At 37.7% G+C, this 22,010-nt stretch overlaps 2 protein-coding genes across 7 annotated transcripts in view; both read left to right on the top strand.

Annotated features, from left to right (window-relative positions):
- The window catches only part of LOC108067452 (dual specificity calcium/calmodulin-dependent 3',5'-cyclic nucleotide phosphodiesterase 1), a 54,534-nt gene extending 38,410 nt beyond the window's left edge, over positions 1-16,124 (top strand). For 4 of the 6 annotated variants that reach the window (XM_017156468.3, XM_044395290.2, XM_044395287.2 and 1 more), the window contains 3 exons: positions 9,460-9,709; positions 10,565-11,684; positions 13,527-16,124. In XM_017156468.3, the coding sequence (XP_017011957.2) occupies positions 9,460-9,709; positions 10,565-11,684; positions 13,527-13,687 (1,531 nt within the window). In that variant the 3' untranslated portion in view covers positions 13,688-16,124. Of the gene's footprint in view, positions 1-6,234; positions 6,685-9,459; positions 9,710-10,564; positions 11,685-12,533; positions 12,629-13,526 lie in introns of those variants that run through there. The other 2 variants (XR_011419151.1, XM_070217116.1) reach the window with 2 other exon arrangements.
- Positions 16,125-16,819: 695 nt separating this feature from the next.
- Positions 16,820-21,963, top strand: CycY (cyclin Y). The gene is made up of 3 exons (XM_017156525.3): positions 16,820-16,943; positions 18,616-19,658; positions 20,672-21,963. The coding sequence occupies exons 2-3, from the start codon at positions 18,842-18,844 to the stop codon at positions 21,052-21,054; spliced, it is 1,200 nt and encodes a 399-aa protein (XP_017012014.2). The 5' UTR covers positions 16,820-16,943; positions 18,616-18,841; the 3' UTR covers positions 21,055-21,963.
- Positions 21,964-22,010: the final 47 nt, after the last annotated feature.

The following is a 22,010-nucleotide window of genomic DNA, read 5'->3' as shown; positions in this document are numbered from 1 at the left end:
GAAATCAGTGGATAAAGCTTCCTTTAAATTTAACATGCTGATGAGAAAACGGTTCTCAAACTATTTACATTTTCAAGTTGATCGGTTAAGAATAATACAAGTACTAGGTATTCCTAACAGGGTATTCCAAAGTTGTGAGATTCTCGGTTATATAATTTTGCTCACATCGTTCTTGGCTGATTGGGTTTTGCATCTTCTTTGTCCGCCGTTCGTCGGTCGCACTCCTTTCATCTGCGAACAACCCGGTTCCACTCCACTTGGTGGCTGTGAGTAATTAGCTGAAGTTGGCTCAGAACGACTTGCCAGCGGCATTAAGTTGTCGAATTGCGATTCCCAGAACTCGTCGAGGGTTTAGCCTTGACACGCAAAGTCAAGCTAATCCGGAGCCATTGTTCTAGTTTCCCTTTTTTGGTTCTTTTGGTTCGTGGGTGTATCGGGGTTGTGGCCATAAATTAAATTGAAAACTGAAGCCAGCGGGGAACTTTCCATTGTGTGTGCTGTGGAGGAGACATGCCCCTCCTCCTCCTGGGCGTCTGCATTATGTTTGTCATTTGTACTTGTTTGTCTGTCTGTCCAGATGCAACTCGGCACGCTCCTCGGCCACCAGCTCCACGCACGTCCTCAGCTACGCCCGTCGCCACAGTCACATCCACGAGAGCGACTACGGCGACAACTCCAATAAACGACGCATCATCCGCCTGCGGTTTGTCCCCCATCATCCTCCTTCTCCTACATATTCCCACTGTCTGTTTTGATGTTGTCGCTGGCACTCGGAAAAATAGCACAAAACGTATAAAATTAAATATGCGAGCAAATGTTTTTAAAACTTCTTTATAAGATGCACAAATAAGTGGTTAGAATATTATATGAAAACCTACTTTACCGAAATGTAAAAATTAATGTTTTAAGTATCAGAACAAGACTTTATAATCACCTCAAGTTCTGAAAAAAATATTAATCATTAGCTGAAAAATACAATATTTTATACGATTTTTTTTTATTTAATAGGGCGGTGTTTTAATCTATAGATCCCTTAAAAAATCGCCGAAATTGTGTTTACATAATATATGGACAGCCCAGCCCCATTATAATTTTTAGATATTTAAGAAATTTTATCCAAAAAATTGTTTTTTGTTGTCTATTGTCTTCGTTACTTACACTTTTAAACCATTTATATAAAAATTAAAAAAGTACAACCAAAATGAAGTGTTAAATCTTAAAAAACCCATCGTTTCTTCAAGTGCATTTGTGTGATTGCTTCTGCTGTCTTTTTGTGTGTTCACTCGCAAAATACGCAATTACCCGCACCCTGCACTCCGTCGCCAGGAATCCCACTCAGATGATGATTTGCGTTTCCCACTTGTCGGGCCAAAAATTAATCAAGCCAAGCGCCGCTGGTTGGGAAGAATAAGGAGGATATGCCTTCTCCAAGAGGCTGTCACTTTAATTCGGTTTACATGTGCCGTCGACACCGAAATTAGTTTAGCGTGTCAGTTTTGGCAAAGCTCACAAGTCAGTTGGTTGGGGACGACGGTCTGCACTAAAAGCCCCCCAAATCAGTCCGAGAAAATCCCCGGCTTTGGTTTTAAGCTCTTAAAAGGGGGGCGTTGCGGACGCCCATTTTCGATTTATAAAGACAAATCGTCAAAAGGAAGCCGACGCGTACTAAAGATTTCCAAAAAGCCCACAAATTACTTCGATCTAAAGACCTGCAAAAACGACGAAAAATAAAAGAAGCCCTAGAAAATTTACTTTGCTAATAATAAGATTTAAACATTTAAAGGAACTCAAGTCAGTAGAAAAAAGGCGGTTTAATACAAAATTAAATTATTTTTAATAACAAGTTCTAAATAATTATATTTAATTGTATTTAAACATAAAACAAATTAATCAGAAATTAAAATACCAATAAAAGGTATATTTTTAACTTCTTTCCAAAACACCTTATTTAATTTTTAGTTTTACAGGATTTTCTTTGGCCAAATATTCGTCTGTGTTTCAGTTGTTTTTATTATTATGAATTTGCATATCTGCTTACACTGAAGCCCAATAAAAGTACCCACAATATCCGAAATATCTAATCATTGCCGCCGTCGCTGACGCAATTTTGGCTTTGTTTAATTATGATAAAAACAAATAGCAATAAAACTTCAAAAAGCTTATACGCAGAACTGCAGGAATCACGAATTCTGTAAAATTTGAGGTAGATATAAAACTGTTCATAGGTATGTGGCGCATGTGAAGTGTCGTAATCAACGGGGCGCAGATATCTATTGTTGAAAAATTCACAAATTAAATGCCATTTTGCGGCTTCATTCATGCCGATAAGGTGGAAATAAATTTAATGTGTTTTTGCCTTTTCGGACGCCGCACACATCGCGCGCTGATCGGGCAAAATAGTGAAAAATATGTGAAAAGTGGCAGCGGCGAGCACCGAAATAAATACGAATTATTCAATAAATCACAATTAAAGGGAATTTTTGCAATTATGCCGCAGAAGAGGCGTCAGCGGCGGGAGGGCGTGGCAAGCAAGTAATTGGAACTGTAACATTAATAGTCATTAACTTTGATTGGACGAGTGGCGTGGTGTCAGGTCGTCCCGTTCAGTGATGTATGTGCATTATAATTAATGGGTTAGCAGCAGTTTACATACCTGCAGCAGAGACCACTTAAAATTGCGAATAATATTCAAATGAGTCAGAAGCGAACACCCCCATCGACCGCATAGAAATTGGGTCAACAGTCCCCTGAAACCCATCCCAAGCGACCCAAGTTGAAGGTTACTCTATATAGTAGATACATATATAAACAGTGGCTAAACGTCGTCAACTCTCTCATCAATCATCTTCCGACCAATACAATATACAATGGGAGTGACCCAAAAAAAAAAGTAAATAACCCCCCGGTCGCAGGACAATCGACCCCACCTTGAGGAGCGCACAGCTGATATTACCATTACCCAATGCGAAAATCAATAACAAATGATGTTAACTGCCAATTTCTGCCACATCGGCAACTCAGAGTGCCAAGGAATGGGCAAGTGAGTTGGGAAATGTATCCAAAATAGTCGCATCAAATGAAAGGACCTTCGGGCCGTTCTCTTGTCCTGCTATTACGTTTACGTCCTGTCCTGTCCTATCCTGTCTTCCGCCTTTCGGGTAATACAAAGCGAATACGCACTTTAATCGCACAAAGCCGTGGGCGTTCTCTGATATGCGAGGGTTGTTATCGGAAGTTTATGGGATCAACTTGCTTTTATTCTTTGGTTAAGATAAGTTTTAAAATATAATATTTTTTGAAAAAATGTTTATTTTTTAGGGCTAGTACTCAACCCAACAAAAAGTCGTCCAAAACAAAAACTTCATATGAAAAACAATGTCAAAAAATTTTGTTTCATATGAATATATAAATAAATAAATAAATATTTATATAATTTAAATAAATTTAAATGGTTCATTATAACCAAAAACTTAGTTTTGTTCTTTTAAATTGCATTTTAAACAATTGAAATTGGAAACCGAATATATTTTATTTTTATTAATGATTACAAAAATTAGTAATATTTTTTTATTTGTTTCACCTAATTACTATCAATAAAAATTCGTTACTGCTGAAAAATAAGGATCGTTCAGACTATCATTGAATTTCTTACAAAAAATCTAAATTTTAGTCAAAATTTTTGTTATGATAATAATATAAAGTCTTCAAGCAGCCCTCGGCTGTAGGATTCCCAGGTTTTTCCTTGGCTTTTGTGTCACGTTACACGGACGTCCTTGTGCATCTCCGCCCATTCCATAACTATTGAGCAATGGTTGGAGGAGAGAGTTGGGGGTAAGGTAATGGGACATGTGAGCCGATTTCGTGGGTGAGTTTTCAAAAAGCCGCCGACAACACAAAATCATTGGCACAAACACAAAACAAAGCTGTCAATTTGCCAGCAATTTCCCGTGAGCCGTCAATGGCGATGACAACCAGGAATGTCACACAAAAACATCATGGAAGCAACGACGACAAAACGCTTGAGGCACAAGTACAGGAAATTGCACGCATAACTATTAAGTAGCCAGCTTCCCGGGGAAAGTGGGTGGTTATAGTTGAGGGGGTGAAAAAGCTGGGCTTTCAGGCAAACGCATTATCATTGGCCCTTTATGGCGCAATAGTGGCATCATTTTTGCCCCAGTTCCTGTCATCAAATGACCCCTAAAATCAACCAACGCCCAAAGAAACATTAAAGGGCATTTTCCAGAAACTTTCAAGTTTAAGTTTTACGCAGCATAATTTTTAGTGGTGCGCAGGAAACTTTAACAACTTTGCAAATTGCCATTAAAAAATATAATATTTTATTATTTCAAAAGTTAAGCAACAGGAAGAAGTTTATTTTATTTTATGTTTAAGTTTATGTTATTTAATGCTTTGAAGTCTTTTTTTATCGAAACGTTTTAGCTGAAATGTAGCACTAGGATGTTCTTATTAACTAGGTAAATAAAAATAAATAAAATATAATATGCTACAAAAAGTGTCGTAATTTTTATATTTTATAATCAATAAATGTCGTAAAATTTTTAACTTTAATTAAGATGTATTTGTTAAGTTACACTTTCACGAACATTGGGTGTAAAAAAAAACTGTAATTAAATATTCAAACACTTGACCAGAGTTTTCAGAGCAGCTCTAGTTGCAACCTGTTGCAGACTTTAAGCCATTTTCCCGAGATTAAAGCTCGCGTGCTGGCCAACTGCATTTCAAAGGGATAGCGGAGTTAGGAAGTCGAGGGAATGCTTATGGAGAAATCATGCAAATGTGCCAATAACTGATGCAATTTATTTTAGCAAACGCCGCAGCACGCAATTTGCCGCACGCTCAAGAAATGAAAATTGAATCAAAAGAAAATAAGAAGAGCCAGCACGAATGGGAAATGCAATTGGTAAAAGAACTGGGTGAAGAGTGGTGGATTGTGGGTGGTAAATTTTATGGCAGCCTACAACCCAAAACCTCCTTAAAACCGTTCCCATAAAAATCCCACGGAGAAACGTGGGGTCGCGGCAAGTCATTAAACAAAAGGCAAACGCCAAGGACCCAAAAAGGAAGTTACTTTCAGTTACAGATACTTTTGTCGGTTGCTAAGAATTCTGGCTAAATGAATTCGTGACGTTGTCGTGTTTATCAGGCTCCGGTTATTCCCTCTGCTTCTGCTGGTTATTACAGCCAAAGCTGTTCTTCTTCAGGATAGTTGGTTGGTATTGTTTCGTAGATGCCTTTTAGCATTTTGTGTAATTGTTTTGTGGCAAATAGTAAAAATATACAAGTTTGTATGTGCACGAGTGGACTAGCTCCAGCTTGGGAATACACAGGGAAGAAAAATTGTCAAAAGATATCCAAAAAATAGGAAGGATAAAATATTTAAGGTAAAATAGTTTGAAAATAGATCGAACGTAGAGTGATAGGTTATAAAGTATTTATTCCCAATTTAGGGCTAATCATTTTTAGTTTTGAAAAAACTAACTTTAAAATATGTAAAGAATAATAAATTAAAAAAGAGACTAAAACAGTAAAATATTGAGGAATATTCTTACAGTAGTCCGGAACCCTTAACCGAACCAAATCTTTGGTTTTGGTTCACCCACACCATTTTCAACATTTTCGATATTTTGTCCACGAAATGTTCTTATCAAAATATTAGAAGCTTCATTTTAAAGGTAGAATAAGAAAACCTAAGAAAATAATTTAAACTCTGAATTCCCAAGCAATCTATAAATATTAGAAAATGTTTAAATTTTTTAAGGAAAATGTTATACAAAAAATTATTTTAAAAATCCTTTAAAAGTGAAAAATTCTCTCAGTGGCCAGTCTTTTGGTACATAATAGTTCTGTGTTGTTGCTCGGCATGACTCGGCGATGTCTTACTGCTGACATAATTGATATGGGCCACCTAGCACAGTTTTATTTTTGCTCCTTGCTCCAAGTTTTCCGTTTTTTCTCCGTTCCTTAAATTTTTCCCTCGTCCTGCAGTTGGCGTGTGCCGAGCCGTGTACACGCAATCCAGCTGGGCCCAGGACTCTCCCAAAGGCTCCCAGAGGCACGCAAGTGGAGCTCGGGAATGGCTTCTTCTTCTGGCAAAATTTCGCCAACCGTTAGCGGGTTTTTTTTTCGCTGACGCTAGCCGCAATTCAGTTTAAATTTAACTCGCGGCGGGCCAAGTACACAAAACTCGAGCAACGAGCGGCGACAAGAAAGAATTCCGTTTTGTTGGAGAGAAATAAAAAAAAAGTGCTGCACAAATATTGGCTGTTGTCCCGTCATTAAAAGCGCATTTTGTTTTGCCAGCTAATTACGAAAGTGAAGTGTTGGAACGGGGTAGCCCCGAAAAACAGTGGAAAAAGTGTGTGTTCCCCCGGAGTGATGTATTAATTTCAAGTGCCAAAAAACGCGGACACGACATTGCCACAAAGTCAACCTCCACCTGAACTCCTCCATGTCCGAGCCGGTTCGGGGGGAGGAGGGTGTTGTATCTGAGCCACAGCCAGCAGGAGTATCTGCGGAGCCATCGGTGAGCTCCAGCCGGCTGACAGTCATTACCATGAGTCGTCTGAGGCGTGAAAGCAGCCGACAAAGCGTCATCACCGTCGAGCTGATACAGTTCATAATTCAGTATCGCGCCAAGGAGACGCAGGAGAAGAAGAAAAGGTGCGATCTGCCATTGAAATACAGTACACAACTTTAAAGTGTTCCAATCCGCGATCCTTTAAAATCAAAGAACTTACGAGTACTCTCGAAAAACTGCAAATGTTTTGTGTCTCTGAAGCGGAACATGCCATGCTGAGCGAATGGTATTAAATACGAAATAATTCTACTGCAAAAACCAAAAAACCAACACAACCGGCAAAGAAAAACCAGTAGAACAATGCAAAGCCCAGTGAATTATCTTGCTGGACAAATAAACATCCCAACCGCAGCACTTGGTAGGAAATGCACAGAAAATAAATCCACATGACAAAGTGTCGCCGCAGTTTATTGGGGAGTGTTATGCAAGAACAATGATGGGGAGACATTTTCGGACCAGGAAAAGGGGGATACAAAAAAGTGAGGACTACAAAATGTGTGCAAGCAAATCAAGTGAATTCTCAAGGACTCATGGAATTTAGTATCTTGTGATAATCGCATAAATATATTTACTTATTGACAACTATTATTCTGAGATACAAATAACTATTATTCTGAGATATAAACTAAGTTGATCATATTTATGATCAAAATTAGTGGGTGCCTAATGTTACTTTTAACCTTAATTTATAAATACCTTTTTTGAAATATATTAAATGGGTTATTTTATTATGATTTAAAACTACATTTAAAAAAAAAATTTGCCATTAAAATTTGGTTTTTCTTTTCACTTATTCGGGGTTTTTAATCTTCGAAGAAAGTCTTGTTTACCTAAACACCTTAAATACTTTATTAGATACTTCGATTTCTTAAAATCAAAACCCTTCCTTGCTTATTAATAACCAATTATAAATGCTTACTTCTTGAAAATAAAGCCCCCAATTAAACTCACCGCTAATTCAGTGGTTCGGTATTAATGCCATGGTTTCCATAAGCCACCGTGGTAAGTGATATCCACTCATGTCAGCCCACTAATCCATGAGCTACTCGGAAATCTTGGTCAGGAATCGTGTACACACACTAAGAATTAGTTGTGGAAAGTGGAAGGGATGGAGCCCATTTACTGAGCTCTGAAGTTTGTCTAATTAACCATAATTGAATCTTTCGCTAATTTGCTTAAGTCAAAAGCGCTTTAAACAGTCTTTCTATCCCCTCTCTCCCTCTTTCAATGTCTGTCTGTCTCTCTCTCTCTCTCTTTCTATCTGAGACTTTCAGATTCTAAGGAGCGCTTGAGTGCGTTGATAAAAAAAAATCTGATGGTAAGAGGAAAATGCCAAGTAATGAGAGGAAAATGGTTTTCCAAGAAAATTTCATCTTCGTTTGATATTTTATAAGAAATTTAATATTCACAATTTGTGTCAACTAATATTATTAGCTCCTAAACTAATCGGGAGTGCTTGGCGACTGGGCATATTAAAATTGAATGTAAATTTAGCTAAGATATTATTTCATGATGGACTAACTAAGTTAAAGTTCCCTATATTTTGTCTATACGGATTTACTTAAGGTCGCAAAAATGAAGACAATTACAGAAATAATATAACACTTTATAAAAACACCCGTGTGTTCAAATAAAAAATTTTTAAAAATTGTTGTGTGCGGTAAACTTAGAAACACATATGTTTTATTTTAGAATTTAATTATTGAATTTTTTTAAATTAATTCTAAAACAAAAACATTCATTTTAGCACAATCTTGGCATATTTTCTTTTTCATTATTAAATGCATTTTTTTGTTACATGTGAATTTTAAATATGAATTAATATCCAAAATTTTTAAGTTTTTTCCTAAAGTATAAATTTGTTCCATTCCATTATCTCTTTTATAAGAGCTGTTAAGCTGTAGCACTACTTAAGCATGTATAATTTTATGAAACTTGAGCTGGGGTCAAATGCTGGAGGGAAGAATGCATTGTCGTCATGGAAATGCATTGATTGGATCTCTGACAAAAAGAGGGACTTTAATGGGCCAATTATTAGGGATTTTCGCAAAACTGTGTGTGGGAAGGTACATAAATGTGTGCGAATGCGGGAGCCAATTAGGAAGACTAGGATCTCTTTGTGAAGAAGTTGGCGACTTTGGCAAGTGAAAGTTGTCGCCCCTAGCACGAAGTCTTGCTGCTGCTGTTCTCGTTTTTTGATGTTGCACATAATATGCACAGATACTTGGCATGCAATTAAGAAAATCCGTTGAGTCGCCGCGCCCATAAGACACACACAAGCGCCCCACATGCCACACGAAGCATGCTGCACTCTGCCTGCTTTTGTCAGCTTTTTGCATAGTAGCAACTTTTGCACCTCTCACTACTTAGCTCCCCCTAACAAAAACACAAGACCACACACCCACCCGCCTCCAAAACTTTTTGAAATGTTAACTAGCTAATGCAAATATACGTATCCACCTATCTGTATCTATAAATGTTACTTTAACCAACAAAAACTACTTATTTTCCTCGCTCACTAATTAAACTTTTAGACAAAAAAAAACTAAACTTTCTTTCTACCCCCGAAAATAAAAAAAAACTTTCCTTTTTCCGTGCAAAATTTTAATCAACACAAAAACTTACTTTTTGTTCTTAAATTTGTATTGTTTTAGACTTGGCTTTCATTTGAGTTGAATTTAACTTTAGCTTTGCGAACTCGAAAGCAGATAACAAATTTTAAGATTCGGTTTAATTTTGTACATTTATTGAGTATTGTTTTGGTAACTGATTAACCCGGAAAATGTCAGCTTTATGCAAATGAACTAACGAATGTCTTCTTTTTCCACCCCCAACCCGAAACCCCATCGAATATCTAGGCGCCTGGCGGACGAGGATGATGAGCTGTCGGAGGTGCAGCCGGATGCAGTGCCTCCGGAGGTGCGCGAGTGGTTGGCCTCCACCTTCACCCGCCAAATGGCCACCAGCCGACGCAAGAGCGACGAGAAGCCCAAGTTCCGCTCGGTGGCCCACGCCATCCGGGCGGGCATCTTCGTGGACCGCATGTACCGACGCGTCTCCAGCTCGGCCCTCACGGCCTTCCCACCGGACGTGGTCAGGCTGCTCAAGGTGAGTGGTTAAAAAATAATAACTATTTTAAATCATTAATAAAGTATCACCAAAATGTGTAGTTAATTTAAGTTGAAACCAGTGACGGATCTAGGATTTTGTTGTGGGTGTGATATCAAACAATTTGTTTGTTGAATTTTATTTAATTCCTTTCATTTGTGCGCCCGAACACCGAAATATCCTTAACTTTAAAAGTTGTATTGATTATGATTACAAAATGGGGAGAAGATTTCTAATTTTAGATTTATAAATTGTAATAATAAATGATAATATATATTTATAAAATGGAGTTATAAACAAAAAAAAAACGTAATGTTAGACAAACAGATGCGGTCAAAATAATATTAGTGCCACCGCCCTTCATTTTTCAAAGTTGGATGTTGTATTTAACCAAATTTGAGGTCATTTCTTTCAGAATCCTTGCGTGGGAAAATTTGAAAATAGCGATATAAAGAAAATACGGTTTTTTAATTACCCTTTCTTCAGATGAGAAATTTATTTCAACAAAATCAAATAATTAAGTGGTTCACAAAATTTGCAACTTTTTTAAAATTAATTTTGGTTTGTATGTATTTTGGTTGAAAACGAAACATTAGATATTTATCGATTTTTAGGCCATTTTTACATAATTTTTAGCAATAGGGAACAGGGAAAAAAAATTCATGTTTCTAGTAAAATCACCTTTAAATATAGAAAATTTCTAGAGGACTGGCGATTTAAAGTCGAGATTTCTCAATGTTACCCATAAAAACTTTTTAAATTGTTACCCATAGTTTGCTAATAAAGTATGTTTATTTATAAGGAAATCCTTGTAGCACCAGGAAATAAGAAATAAATAAATATGTTTTTCCGCAGAACCTGGACGACTGGACTTTCGACGTGTTCGCCCTGACGGAGGCGGCCAGCGGCCAGGTGGTTAAGTACGTGGCCTACGAGCTGTTCAACCGCTACGGCTCCATACACAAGTTCAAGATAGCGCCCGGGACGCTGGAGGCGTTCCTGCACCGCGTGGAGGAGGGCTACTGCCGGTACCGGAATCCCTACCACAACAACCTGCACGCCGTGGACGTGATGCAGACGATCCACTACTGCCTGTGCAACACGGGCCTGATGAACTGGCTGACGGACCTCGAGATCTTCGCCTCGCTGCTGGCGGCCCTGCTCCACGACTACGAGCACACGGGCACCACCAACAACTTCCACGTGATGTCGGGCTCGGAGACGGCGCTGTTGTACAACGATCGGGCCGTTTTGGAGAACCACCATGCCAGCGCCAGTTTCCGGCTGCTCCGCGAGGACGAGTTCAACATCCTGTCGCATCTGTCACGCGAGGAATTCCGCGAGCTGCGTGGCCTGGTCATCGAAATGGTCCTGGGCACCGATATGACCAATCACTTCCAGCAAATGAAGGCCATGCGCCAGCTGCTGACGCTCCAGGAGGCAACGATTGACAAGCAGAAGGTCCTGTCGCTGGTCCTCCACTGCTGCGACATCTCGCATCCGGCCAAACAGTGGGGCGTCCACCATCGCTGGACGATGCTGCTGCTGGAGGAGTTCTTCCGCCAGGGCGACCTCGAGAAGGAGCTGGGCCTGCCCTTCAGTCCGCTGTGCGATCGCAACAACACCTTGGTGGCCGAGTCGCAGATCTGCTTCATCGATTTCATTGTGGAGCCCAGCATGGGCGTAATGTCCGATATGCTGGAACTCATCCTGGCCCCCATTGCGCCGATGAACAAGGGCAAGCCGGCCACTTTGGTGGAGCAGGAGCCGATATCCACGTCGATTGCCATCCCGAATTCGGGGATCACGCCCAGCATGGACAAGCCGCGGGATCGCAACGAGGTGAAGGCCACGGCAGCCGAGTGCCTCGCGCGGAAGAGCGTCACCGGAAGCACCTCCAAGTTCCAGATACCCAAGCCATGGCTCACCTGCCTGGTCGAGAACAAGAGGATTTGGAAGGAGCAGGCCGTCAAAGGTGGGTTCCTTACGCTGTGAAAAATACGCAATTGATTTTAGTTTAGATCTCCCTTGAATAAGAAATTGTTTCTGCTTTAAAGAGGTAGATTTTCTAGATTTGGTAAAAAAATATTTCTGAAATCATAAAATCATATCTCAAATTTCTGCATCGAGATGATGGGACTTTAACTTTAACTAGAAATTTTTACCTTAATGTTTTTGAAGAAAAATAGATCTTTAAAATTTTTGAAATATATTTCTAAAATTAAAAAGGTTATATCTCAAATTTCTGCATTGAGATGGTGTGTTTTCTTTCCATAAGATTTTTATTCCAAAAATTAGTTCCCTGTTTATGTCGAAATTTTAGAAATTAATGTTGTAGAAGACAAAATTAATAAAAATATATTAACTAAATTCTGTGCCATTAAAAATATAAAAATATATTAACTAAATTCTGTGCCATTAAAAATATAAAAATATATTAACTAAATTCTGTGCCATAAAAACTAAATATAAAAAAAATGAAAAAGTAGTTAATTTAATAGCTGATAATTAATTAAAATACCTATATTTTGGATTATGATCTAAAAAATGTACAATTTACAAAACGGAAAATACCTGTAAACCTACTTAACTTATAAGAAATATTTTCTTAAAAATCAAAACCACGTTTTAAAAGTAGTAACAAATTCTTAAAATTAATAATTTGTTAGTGTAGTGCTTTTTTCATTATCATATTAATTGCCTGTCGACTTGGGCGCTTTTTGAAGTCACATTAACTGCGCTAATTGAGTTTGACCTGGCCTTCGCTTTGATCTGTCGTCTGCCTATGGGCGTTTATTATTCATGCATAAACCTTCTTACGCAGAGCTCATGGAACGGCGCCGAAAGAGCGGTCATTAGGCGAATCAAGACCCCCATCCCTCCCATTCAAGACCAATTCCTATCCCATTACAAACTAAAGTAAGTCTTTAAGGTGTTTTTTCTGGTAGTTATGTCATTTTCAATAAAATATATATTTGCAATAATATCATTAAAGACAAACATTTGTTTATAAAATCAATTACAAGATTTATTAATACCCTAGGGCAGTCCAAAAAATGATAGATTACAGTAAGAAAAAAATGTATGTGAAAACTAAACGTCCTCAAAGTTTTATTAAAAATTACTCATACGACACGTATAAGACTTTTGGTCGAAATAATCTTTTCTAGTCTTTTCAAATTATGAATTTTATCGAAACAATTAAGTAAAAAAAAACTAGAGCATAACATCAATGAATTGTTAAAAAGTACATCACCAAAATTAAAAAAAAGTGGTGGTTAAGAGCAACAGTGCGTATGGGTGATAAACTTTAAAGCCAATTGGCAGACCTTAGAACGCAATTTTTTTCAAAAACTTATTTGGTATACCTTAAATACCTCAGAGCGCACGTTATAGGCGGGGTAGAGGAGTACCTTAAAAATGTCCATACAAATGTGGACCTCCCTAATGTAGCTACATACGTATATTGAAGTTAAAAATTTATAAATAAGCATCTGTTCTTTCAAATGGATCTTCCTTTAATTTTTATTATAAATAGGTAATATTGATTAAAATTTTTTAAATAAGGTTATGATTTTCTTAAAAAAAAATTATTTATCCTTATTGCAAATATTTTTTTAAGTGTAAGCCACACTAAAATATTTGGTATGTCTAAAATTAGCTGAGGAACCACAAATGCAGGTTATTAACCCATTTTAATGTGTAAAAAGTTATATAAATAATACCAGCCCTTTTAAAATTTTAGCTTTAAACTCATTTTTGATTAACTACCTATACAAGGTAAAATTCTAAACCAAAAAATGTTTTTTTCCTTCAGATGCCGAGGCCCGAGCTTTGGCCACGGCAGCGGAAGAGGCCGCAGCTGCGGCGGCGGCGGAAGAGGAGGAAAACAAGCTGAAGGCGGAAACGGAAGCGACAACGGCCGATGGCGAACAAAGTGAGGATACCGCGGAGCCGGCAGATGGCGCTGCCGCCTAAAGTGGCCACGACGCCACCTGCCGGGCAACAGCCAGCTGAAACGAAAAAGGAAAATCGGAAAAACAGAATTCAAAATAAAGAAGGAGACTTGGGAACGAATATGGATGGCTACACTGAAAGAAACTGAGGAATAATGTTTACTAAGCTTAGAAGCAGCCTAGAATATTAATAACAAACCGCTTCAGATGCGCTCTCTATGTGAATTGTGGTAGAGTTAGACTAACGTACATCATCTAAATAGAACATTAATATCGATATATATACCTATATATATATATGTATAAATACTGTATACTTTGTTGTTGCAAGCGGAAAAACAAAAGAAAACTTAAGGAAATATTAGGGCCAAGCACAAAAACAAAACAGAAGAAAACGAGTAGATGTAAATAGCGAGGAGTTCAACTGAAATTTGTTGTGAATTTGTTGGTTCGTTGCGAGCATTTATACCTAGACTTGAGTTGTACTTGTCTTTTATTAGTTTTAGTCAAATGTGGAATTTATTGTATGATTTCTATAAGTTCGATGTACGCAATTTCGTTCTAATTAAATACATATATTTTTGTAACCGCTTCCATTTATTATTTTCGACTTTATTTTGTGTGTGTTTTTTGCATTTACCAAGCATTCGAATTGCTCAATCTATGGAGTGGTTTTCGCAAAGGGAGGACAGACTCTTTTGGGAGCTGTCTAGATATTAAGTACCTAACTAAAAACTAAACCAAAAAATACCTGACAACTAGCCGTACGACTTGTATATACTCTCTCTCCCCAAACAACAACCCCTAACAGACTTTCCTTTAAACCGAAGGATTTCGAAAACTTTCCACTCTACAAATGCACATAGCTACCTATACGAATGGATATTTAATACGTATTGTTAAGGATAGAATATTCACGTTTCTACAAAACATATTTATTTTTATACGAGAGCGCGGGACGAAAGAAGAGAAGGAGAAGGGCTTGAGTCGCAGGAGGTTTTGAGTTCCCTTCGTTTCGGTTTTCTTTTCTTTAACCAACTTGAAATGTTTTCAAACGTTTTTCAAAATGTCTGATAGCGGGACCATTCTTTTAAGATTTACCACTGCTCTTTACAGTCGAAAAGGAGCAGGATGAAAAGGGGGAAATGGAACCGGAAATGAAAGGAAAATAGGGAAAGCGATGGGAAAACCCCCAGAGACCGCGTCAAAGGGCAGTGGTAAAAGTGCTTAGCAGTAAGGTACCAAATTATCAGCTGAAATTGGGATCATAGCTTTATTAAGGTAGTCAATAAATGTACGAAAAAAAACGTGGTGCAGATGTGTATAGCGTTGGGAGGCTGGCAAACCATGTCTACCATATCTGGTGGCCACAAATTAAAAACAAACACAAACAGAACAAACGTACACAGCAGATTAATCTACTCCTAACCATTAATGGGATAAATATAGCGACAGAATATCTATTATGTGAACGTAAATATTATTGAAACAACACACACAGAATGTATGTTATAATGTATATCAAACTTGAACGCTCAAAGCGATGCGCATATATATCGTATAAATATATGTATAGCGACCTCTCTCAAAAAATCTGTACAAAGTCCTGATAACCTAGCGTTAGTTGCTGTATTGCTGTAACCCAGGCTCTGCAGACAGACCTTCAAAGTTGTTATTTATCTCTGTTGGAAAATTGAAAAATTAGCAAACTACAGAAATACTAATCGAACGTATATGCATATGGATATATATGAGGTTTACGATTCAATGTTATTAGCAAAAAGTAGCCTAGTAGTATCATAAACACACAACATATAAGACCGCATATTATGGTTCCAGTTAGCGAATAAAAATAACTTTGGGATGCTTAGAACTCAGCCATCTATCCCTGAGCTGGTGGAACATACAGTATATTTATAAGTTGAAAGCAATCATTACATTTAAATAATAATAATATAACCTAATTAAATAAAAACCACAACCCTAATAATACAAATAAAAAAGAAATACATTTTGTGTAAATACAACTTGCACAGGATGCAAAAAAAGATGTAGAATATTAGCGAAATGCACTCTAACTAACGGTAATCAAATAGCCAATCCAATCCACACCACCCAAAAAACCGAAGTCGCATATTACTGAGAGATCTGTAAATAACTTTGTTTCATCTATTCATTTCTAGCCCAGTTATTTCTATATCGAGTATAAGCAAACTAATTGTGTACTTTACAAGTTTTCGCAAAACAAAGGCCTACTAATGAAACGTTTTTAATTTTCCTACTATGTTAAACTCAACATTTAATATGCATAAACTAACGGCGATGGTAAAACAAATGCAAAAATATTTGAGAAACATGAATACGGCTGAGATGTATGCTTATTACGAAATACTTTCAAGTAAATTATAATAACACCATATGACTTTTAATATACTAATAAAAATTCTTATTAAACCTAACCGAGGGAGGTATTTTTTATAGGGAAAATAATTGTTTGAACAAAAGATTTACATGGCTTTTTATAAACAGAAGGATATTTAATAGTTTAATGCGTTTTCATAAGTAATATTCACATTGTATTTATTTGAAAATGATCTTGGAAATTTTTTTCTTCTATTTTCTTTTGTTTCTTATGTTACTTATTTTAAAAATCCGCGTTAAAATTGAAAACAGGAAATCGAAAGATGAAGTATATTTATAGACGATTGGTCGTCAATAAAAAAATTCTCGATTCACTTAAAAAAAATATTGTTAAATCTTCATTTTAATTTTAATTTAAATTAATGAGTTTGAACGAGAAATGAAATAATTGCCTGATTCATAATATTTTAAAACTATTATATTTTTTATAAATAATAGTTCTCCAACTTGAAAGCAACGTACAGTAATAATAAATAATAAATTAACGTCAAAAAAGACGTTACTCATTTCAAATTCAAAATGGGGAGCTGCCAACCGGTTTTGTTGTTTTAAGTCCCTCGATAGGTGTGTGTACGGGCTATGTCTCAAGCGGTACCTATAAAATGTGCAGTTGGTGTCACCGCTAGTGCAAGTCAACTTTTAAGAAAGACCGTATTTTTGGTATATTAAAAGAAATCAAAATGGTATTAAAAGTATATTTACCGGAGCCGGATGGTATAATTGATCGGTACATCCGCGGTCACACTGGGTACATTTTAGAGACCTCGATGTTTCGATGTTTTGGAAAACATCGATGTATCGATACATCGCCGATGTTATTTCCAGCTCTAGTACATTTCATTTTATTTTTCGAGCAGGTAATTAAACTAAAAACGCGAGGAAAACGCTTAAGATGTGTGAAAAGTGGCAGATTAAGTGAGAGCCAAAGTGGCGGCCATCGCCCCAACATTGTGATGGTCATTATAGATGCCCAACTGGGGAAAACCTCCGTTTGGTGGCCATTCGTGGGTGTTTCTCCGGGCAGAGGCCGAGCAGCGCTGCCGGCGTCGACGGCGACGCGAGCGTTAAATTCATTCATTCATTCCATGATTAATGTGCGGGGAAAAACGCTGCGACGTTTGACAAGCGATACGGCAATCTAAAAACTGGGCCATCAGTTTGCGATCCCGGTGACAATTCGTCCCACAGCCCCCGCAATTCCCCTCCGCAAACACGGTCACAAGTTTCTTTTTGCTGCCGCCCCGCCCCTCCAACAAAAAGCCAGAAAAAAAGTATCGGAATCGTGCTCCCCCTACAACAAAAAAAATAAGAAAAAGAAAATAAAACAAAGACCTCGCCAAATTAGGCAACTTGCAGCCCAGTTTCGTGTCTGGGGTTAATTAATTTTTTTGCACAACAATCTGAATCTGGCCGGCCTCTAAGCCAAAACGATTCCGCCTATAAACAGAGCAAATAAACGGTAGATAGTAAAGATATCAGGGCTCTCCAGGTCGAATTCGGAAGTACCCTGTATAAACTATCCCCATTTTTAATGATATATGTGTGTAGTTCTGTGGAATATTTCTATTTCATTGTCATGTGATGGCTGCCACTTCATTATCTTTAAAAAAAAAAACAAAGTTATCATATCATATCTGTGTATATAGATCTATTACAATCTAAAAGCTTGTTAAAAAATATCAATTTCACTCGATGTTTCTTAACATTAAAGGTTTTTTTTCCATGTAACTAAGTTTTACAAATCCATTTTTTATTGTTTCATAATTTATTTTAATTTTTTTTTTATTTTAATAAATGAAGGATCATTTTTTAAGCCATGTTTATGTTATTTCCCAATAAAACATTTAAATGAAAGATCATTTTTTAAGCCATGCTATTGTTATTTCCCAATAAAACATTTATTTTAATAGGATAAAAATCGGATTAATAACACCATGTTAAATATTATTCAATTCACTTGATGTTTCTTTTCATTAAAGGCACTTTTCCATAGAATTAGGCTATTAACATCCAATTTCTATGGTTTTATAAAATACTTTAATTTTGTTTAATATTTTAAAATATAAAAAGATCAATCCTAGCGCAGTGTTTATAATATTTGCCAATAAAACATTTATTTTAATAGAATAAAAATCGGATTAATAACACCTTGTTAAAAAGCAATCAATTAACTTGGTTTTTCCTTAAATGAAAGGCCATTTCTCCATAGAATTAAGCTATTAACATAAATTTTCTATTTTTTCATTAATTTTTTTTTATTTTGTTTAATATTTTAAAATATAAAGAGATCAATTCTATCGCTGTATTTATAGTAATTGTCAATAAAACATTTATTGTAATAAATCTAATTGGATTAAAAGTGGTAGTTGATAGGAAGTCATATAGCTATTAATAACCCTTCTCTAAAATCGTATAATACCCTCTCTTAGAGCAACTCAATTAATAATAATGGGCTGGGGGTATGAGTAGAGATTTGCAGATAAGATCGAATAGAATCCGGCGCTAATCGTTATCTCTCCTTTTTTTCAGCAAACGCTCGCCGGCAGCGGTAATTGTGGAGCGATAGAAACGCCAGCGCCATGCCCATAGACATAGACGCACGACGACCAAGTGCCAAAAGCGAGAACCGAGCGTGAGCGACTGCCAGGAGCAGGATCCATCCGAATCCGCTAGTCAAGAGTGAGCGAGTGAGCGCTTGTGCCAAGCCAAGTTGCATTTAGTTTGAGCCCCCACCCGACCAACCCAAAAGCGAGAGATGGGCAACAAGAACTCGTGCTGTGCGTACTCCAGTCCGCAGTCGGATCGCAAGTCCAAGGACATGCCGCCGGTCTTCGAGGAGCGCCACCAGCTGAGCCATCCGCCGCACACGTCGCAGCATCAGCTGGACGGCCACCACGGCTCCACGTCGGCGGTGCATCTGCATCACCATCATCATGGTCATCAGCAGAATCAGCAAAGTAGTGGCGACAATTTCGAGAACCAGGCCAATCTGCAGCACATCTCGGAGCGAGAGGCGCTGGAGGGCGAGGAGGATCCCTCGGTGGATCCCACGGCGGCCACCATGTTCCTGGAGCGTTCCAAAGTGGAGAATGGCGGGATGACGCGCAAGCGTTCGCAGCAGCAGATTGCCCAGCAGACGGGAAGTGGCGGGGGCGGCGGAGGAGGCAGCACTCCTGGTGGAAATAGTTGCGGCGGAGGAGGCGGCGGCATGAAGAAGAGCTCCTCCTGCTCGACAATCTATCTGGATGACAGCACGGTATCGCAGCCGAATCTTAAGAACACCGTCAAATGCGTCTCGCTGGCCATTTACTATCACATCAAGAATCGCCAGTCGGACCGACGGCTGGACATTTTCGATGAGAAGCTGCATCCGCTGACCCACGACCAGGTGCCGGAGAACTACGATACGCACAATCCGGAGCACCGGCAGATCTACAAGTTCGTGCGCACGCTCTTCAACGCCGCCCAGCTGACCGCCGAGTGCGCCATCATCACGCTAGTCTACCTGGAGCGGCTGCTCACCTACGCGGAGCTCGACGTCGGTCCCTGCAACTGGAAGCGCATGGTGTTGGGTGAGTCGCGGTTGGGAGATCTGTTTTGTAAATAACAAACACTGCTGCGGCAACGTTGAAAGGAAACCTGAGCTTTTGGAATGCACTACTATCAAACATATCTAAAATAATCAAGATAATAATCCAGACCTCAAGTCATTATTCATTCATTACTCGAGTAATTGTAGTAAAATTTGATTCTTATAAACTTTATTTGAACATTTTAATTATCTTATTTTAAGAACTTAATAGAACGTTCCTAAAACTCCTATGTTGGTTTGAAAAAATTTAGATATGAGTATTAAAAATATTCCTTTATTCAATCTCAACCAATATTAAAACTTTAAAAACGATAAAAAAATAAATAATAATCGAAAATAAATAACTCATGAAAAAATAGTCAAGATATAGACCTTATAGAAGGGATTTTTCTTGCAATTGTAGTTATATTAGTTTCCAACATTAAGTTTAATGATATGAGTATTGCAAAGTATGATTCTTTTGCAATTTCAACAAACATAAAATTTTTGAAATCGATAAAAAAATTCTTAAAATCTACTAAAAACATTTTTTTAAAGTTTATAATATAGAAGGGATTCGTTTTGTTATTGCAGTGATATTAGTTTCCGATAGTAATGTTTAATGATATGAGTATTGAAAAATAGGATTAATTTTGCATTTTCAACAAATATAAAATTTTTGAAATCGATAAAAAAAATTACTAAAAACATTGTTTTGAAGTTAATAATAAAATGTAATTTAAATAACATTTTTGTTAAATTGTTAAGAAAAAAAGTCTTGAAGAAAAGAAGTTTAGACTTAGTTTCGATCACAAAATATTTTGTCTAAAAATCATATTCTTACAAAAATAATGAATTAATTAATTTCAAGTTACTTTAATACAAGTTACACATTTTTTACTTTCTTTCATAAATTAAAAATAATTTGTAAATATATTTATTACCGTTGACTATTTATTACTACTAACAATTTTATTTCAATCAAATTACTAAATTATGTCCAATTTCCCGCAGGTGCCATTCTCCTCGCCTCGAAAGTGTGGGACGATCAGGCCGTTTGGAACGTGGACTACTGCCAGATACTCAAAGACATCACCGTGGAGGACATGAACGAGCTGGAGCGGCAGTTCCTCGAGCTGCTGCAGTTCAACATCAACGTGCCGTCCTCGGTGTACGCCAAATACTATTTCGACCTGCGGACGCTGGCCGAGGCCAATGAGCTCAACTTCCCCACGGAGCCGCTGTCCAAGGAGCGGGCCCAGAAGCTGGAGGCCATGTCGCGGGTGATGCAGGACAAGGTGACCGCCGAGGCGCTGAAGAACGGGATCAAGAAGTGGTCCTCCATGGACAACATCAGTCAGGGCGGGCCGCGTCGCAGCGTGGCCATACTATCGTGATTTATATTAGCTTACTAAAGAAACAGAACAACAACCATCGTCGGGCAGCATTGAGTCAGGAAATGTGTAATCCGTAGTCCGTAGTCCGCATCCGATCGATCGTAACTTGAGAACGAACAACCGTAGCTCTCCAGGATTTTTAGCCAGCACTCTAAAGGAACATCCATGCAGAATCATATACAATACACTCAAAGAAAAACGTTTTAACCACACGTCTCGAATTAAGGACCACTTTTTACATATACATGCGAACGATGTATATTCTTGTAAGCGAAACTACCGATTGCAGTCAAGGATTTGGATGATTTTAACACAGAAGAGAGGAGATACAGAAGTACTACAGCAACGCGTAACCAATTGCCAAACGAGAAATCACAGAAACAGTAGAGAATTGTTTGTAAAAAGGCTTAAATATTTGTAATTGAGTCGGATCGGATCGGATCGGCATCCAATCAATTTAATCTCAACGCGAGAAATCGTCATTTACTTAGCGTCCGCGCCCAGAACATTTCCCTGTACATTTGTTACGAATTTAATTTGTTTACTTTGCCCCATTTTCTTAATACCTTAATATGATTTCGTGTGATTCTTATAGTTTCCATTTAGCTTTATACGATGAACGATATATATTCGGCTTCCCCGCAAATCAGGCTTTAGGCACAAAAAGAAGAGGAGTAGAAGGAGGGGCGCGGCCTGCGGCAAGTTGATTTGTTTTTTTCGGTTCTTAGCATTAGAAAACAAACAAAATATGAGCAAGAGTATGGAAGAGCACAGCGCAATATTAACCCAAAAGATTTGTGAGTAAATTAATGTACTAGACATATAAGGATACGAATTATATGCAAAATGTATTTTATTTTGTAATTTATTTTACGATAAAGCTAAATAAAAGCAAATCAAAGAGGAAAAGTTGTTTGCTTTCTGGGGAGTCGCGTAGAAAAGGTAATGTATGAGTT

Source organism: Drosophila takahashii, chromosome 2L (assembly GCF_030179915.1).
Source record: "Drosophila takahashii strain IR98-3 E-12201 chromosome 2L, DtakHiC1v2, whole genome shotgun sequence".
In the NCBI taxonomy this organism is placed as follows: Eukaryota; Metazoa; Arthropoda; class Insecta; order Diptera; family Drosophilidae; genus Drosophila; species Drosophila takahashii.
Note: the sequence above shows the minus strand (reverse complement) of the source record. Positions and strands in the feature narration are given on the sequence as shown.

Coding starts and splice junctions, on each gene's coding strand:
- CycY (XM_017156525.3), top strand. CDS start 18,842: ATGGGCAACAAGAACTCGTGCTGTGCGTACTCCAGTCCGCAGTCGGAT. Junction 19,659..20,671: donor CTGGAAGCGCATGGTGTTGG/GTGAGTCGCGGT, acceptor AATTTCCCGCAG/GTGCCATTCTCCTCGCCTCG.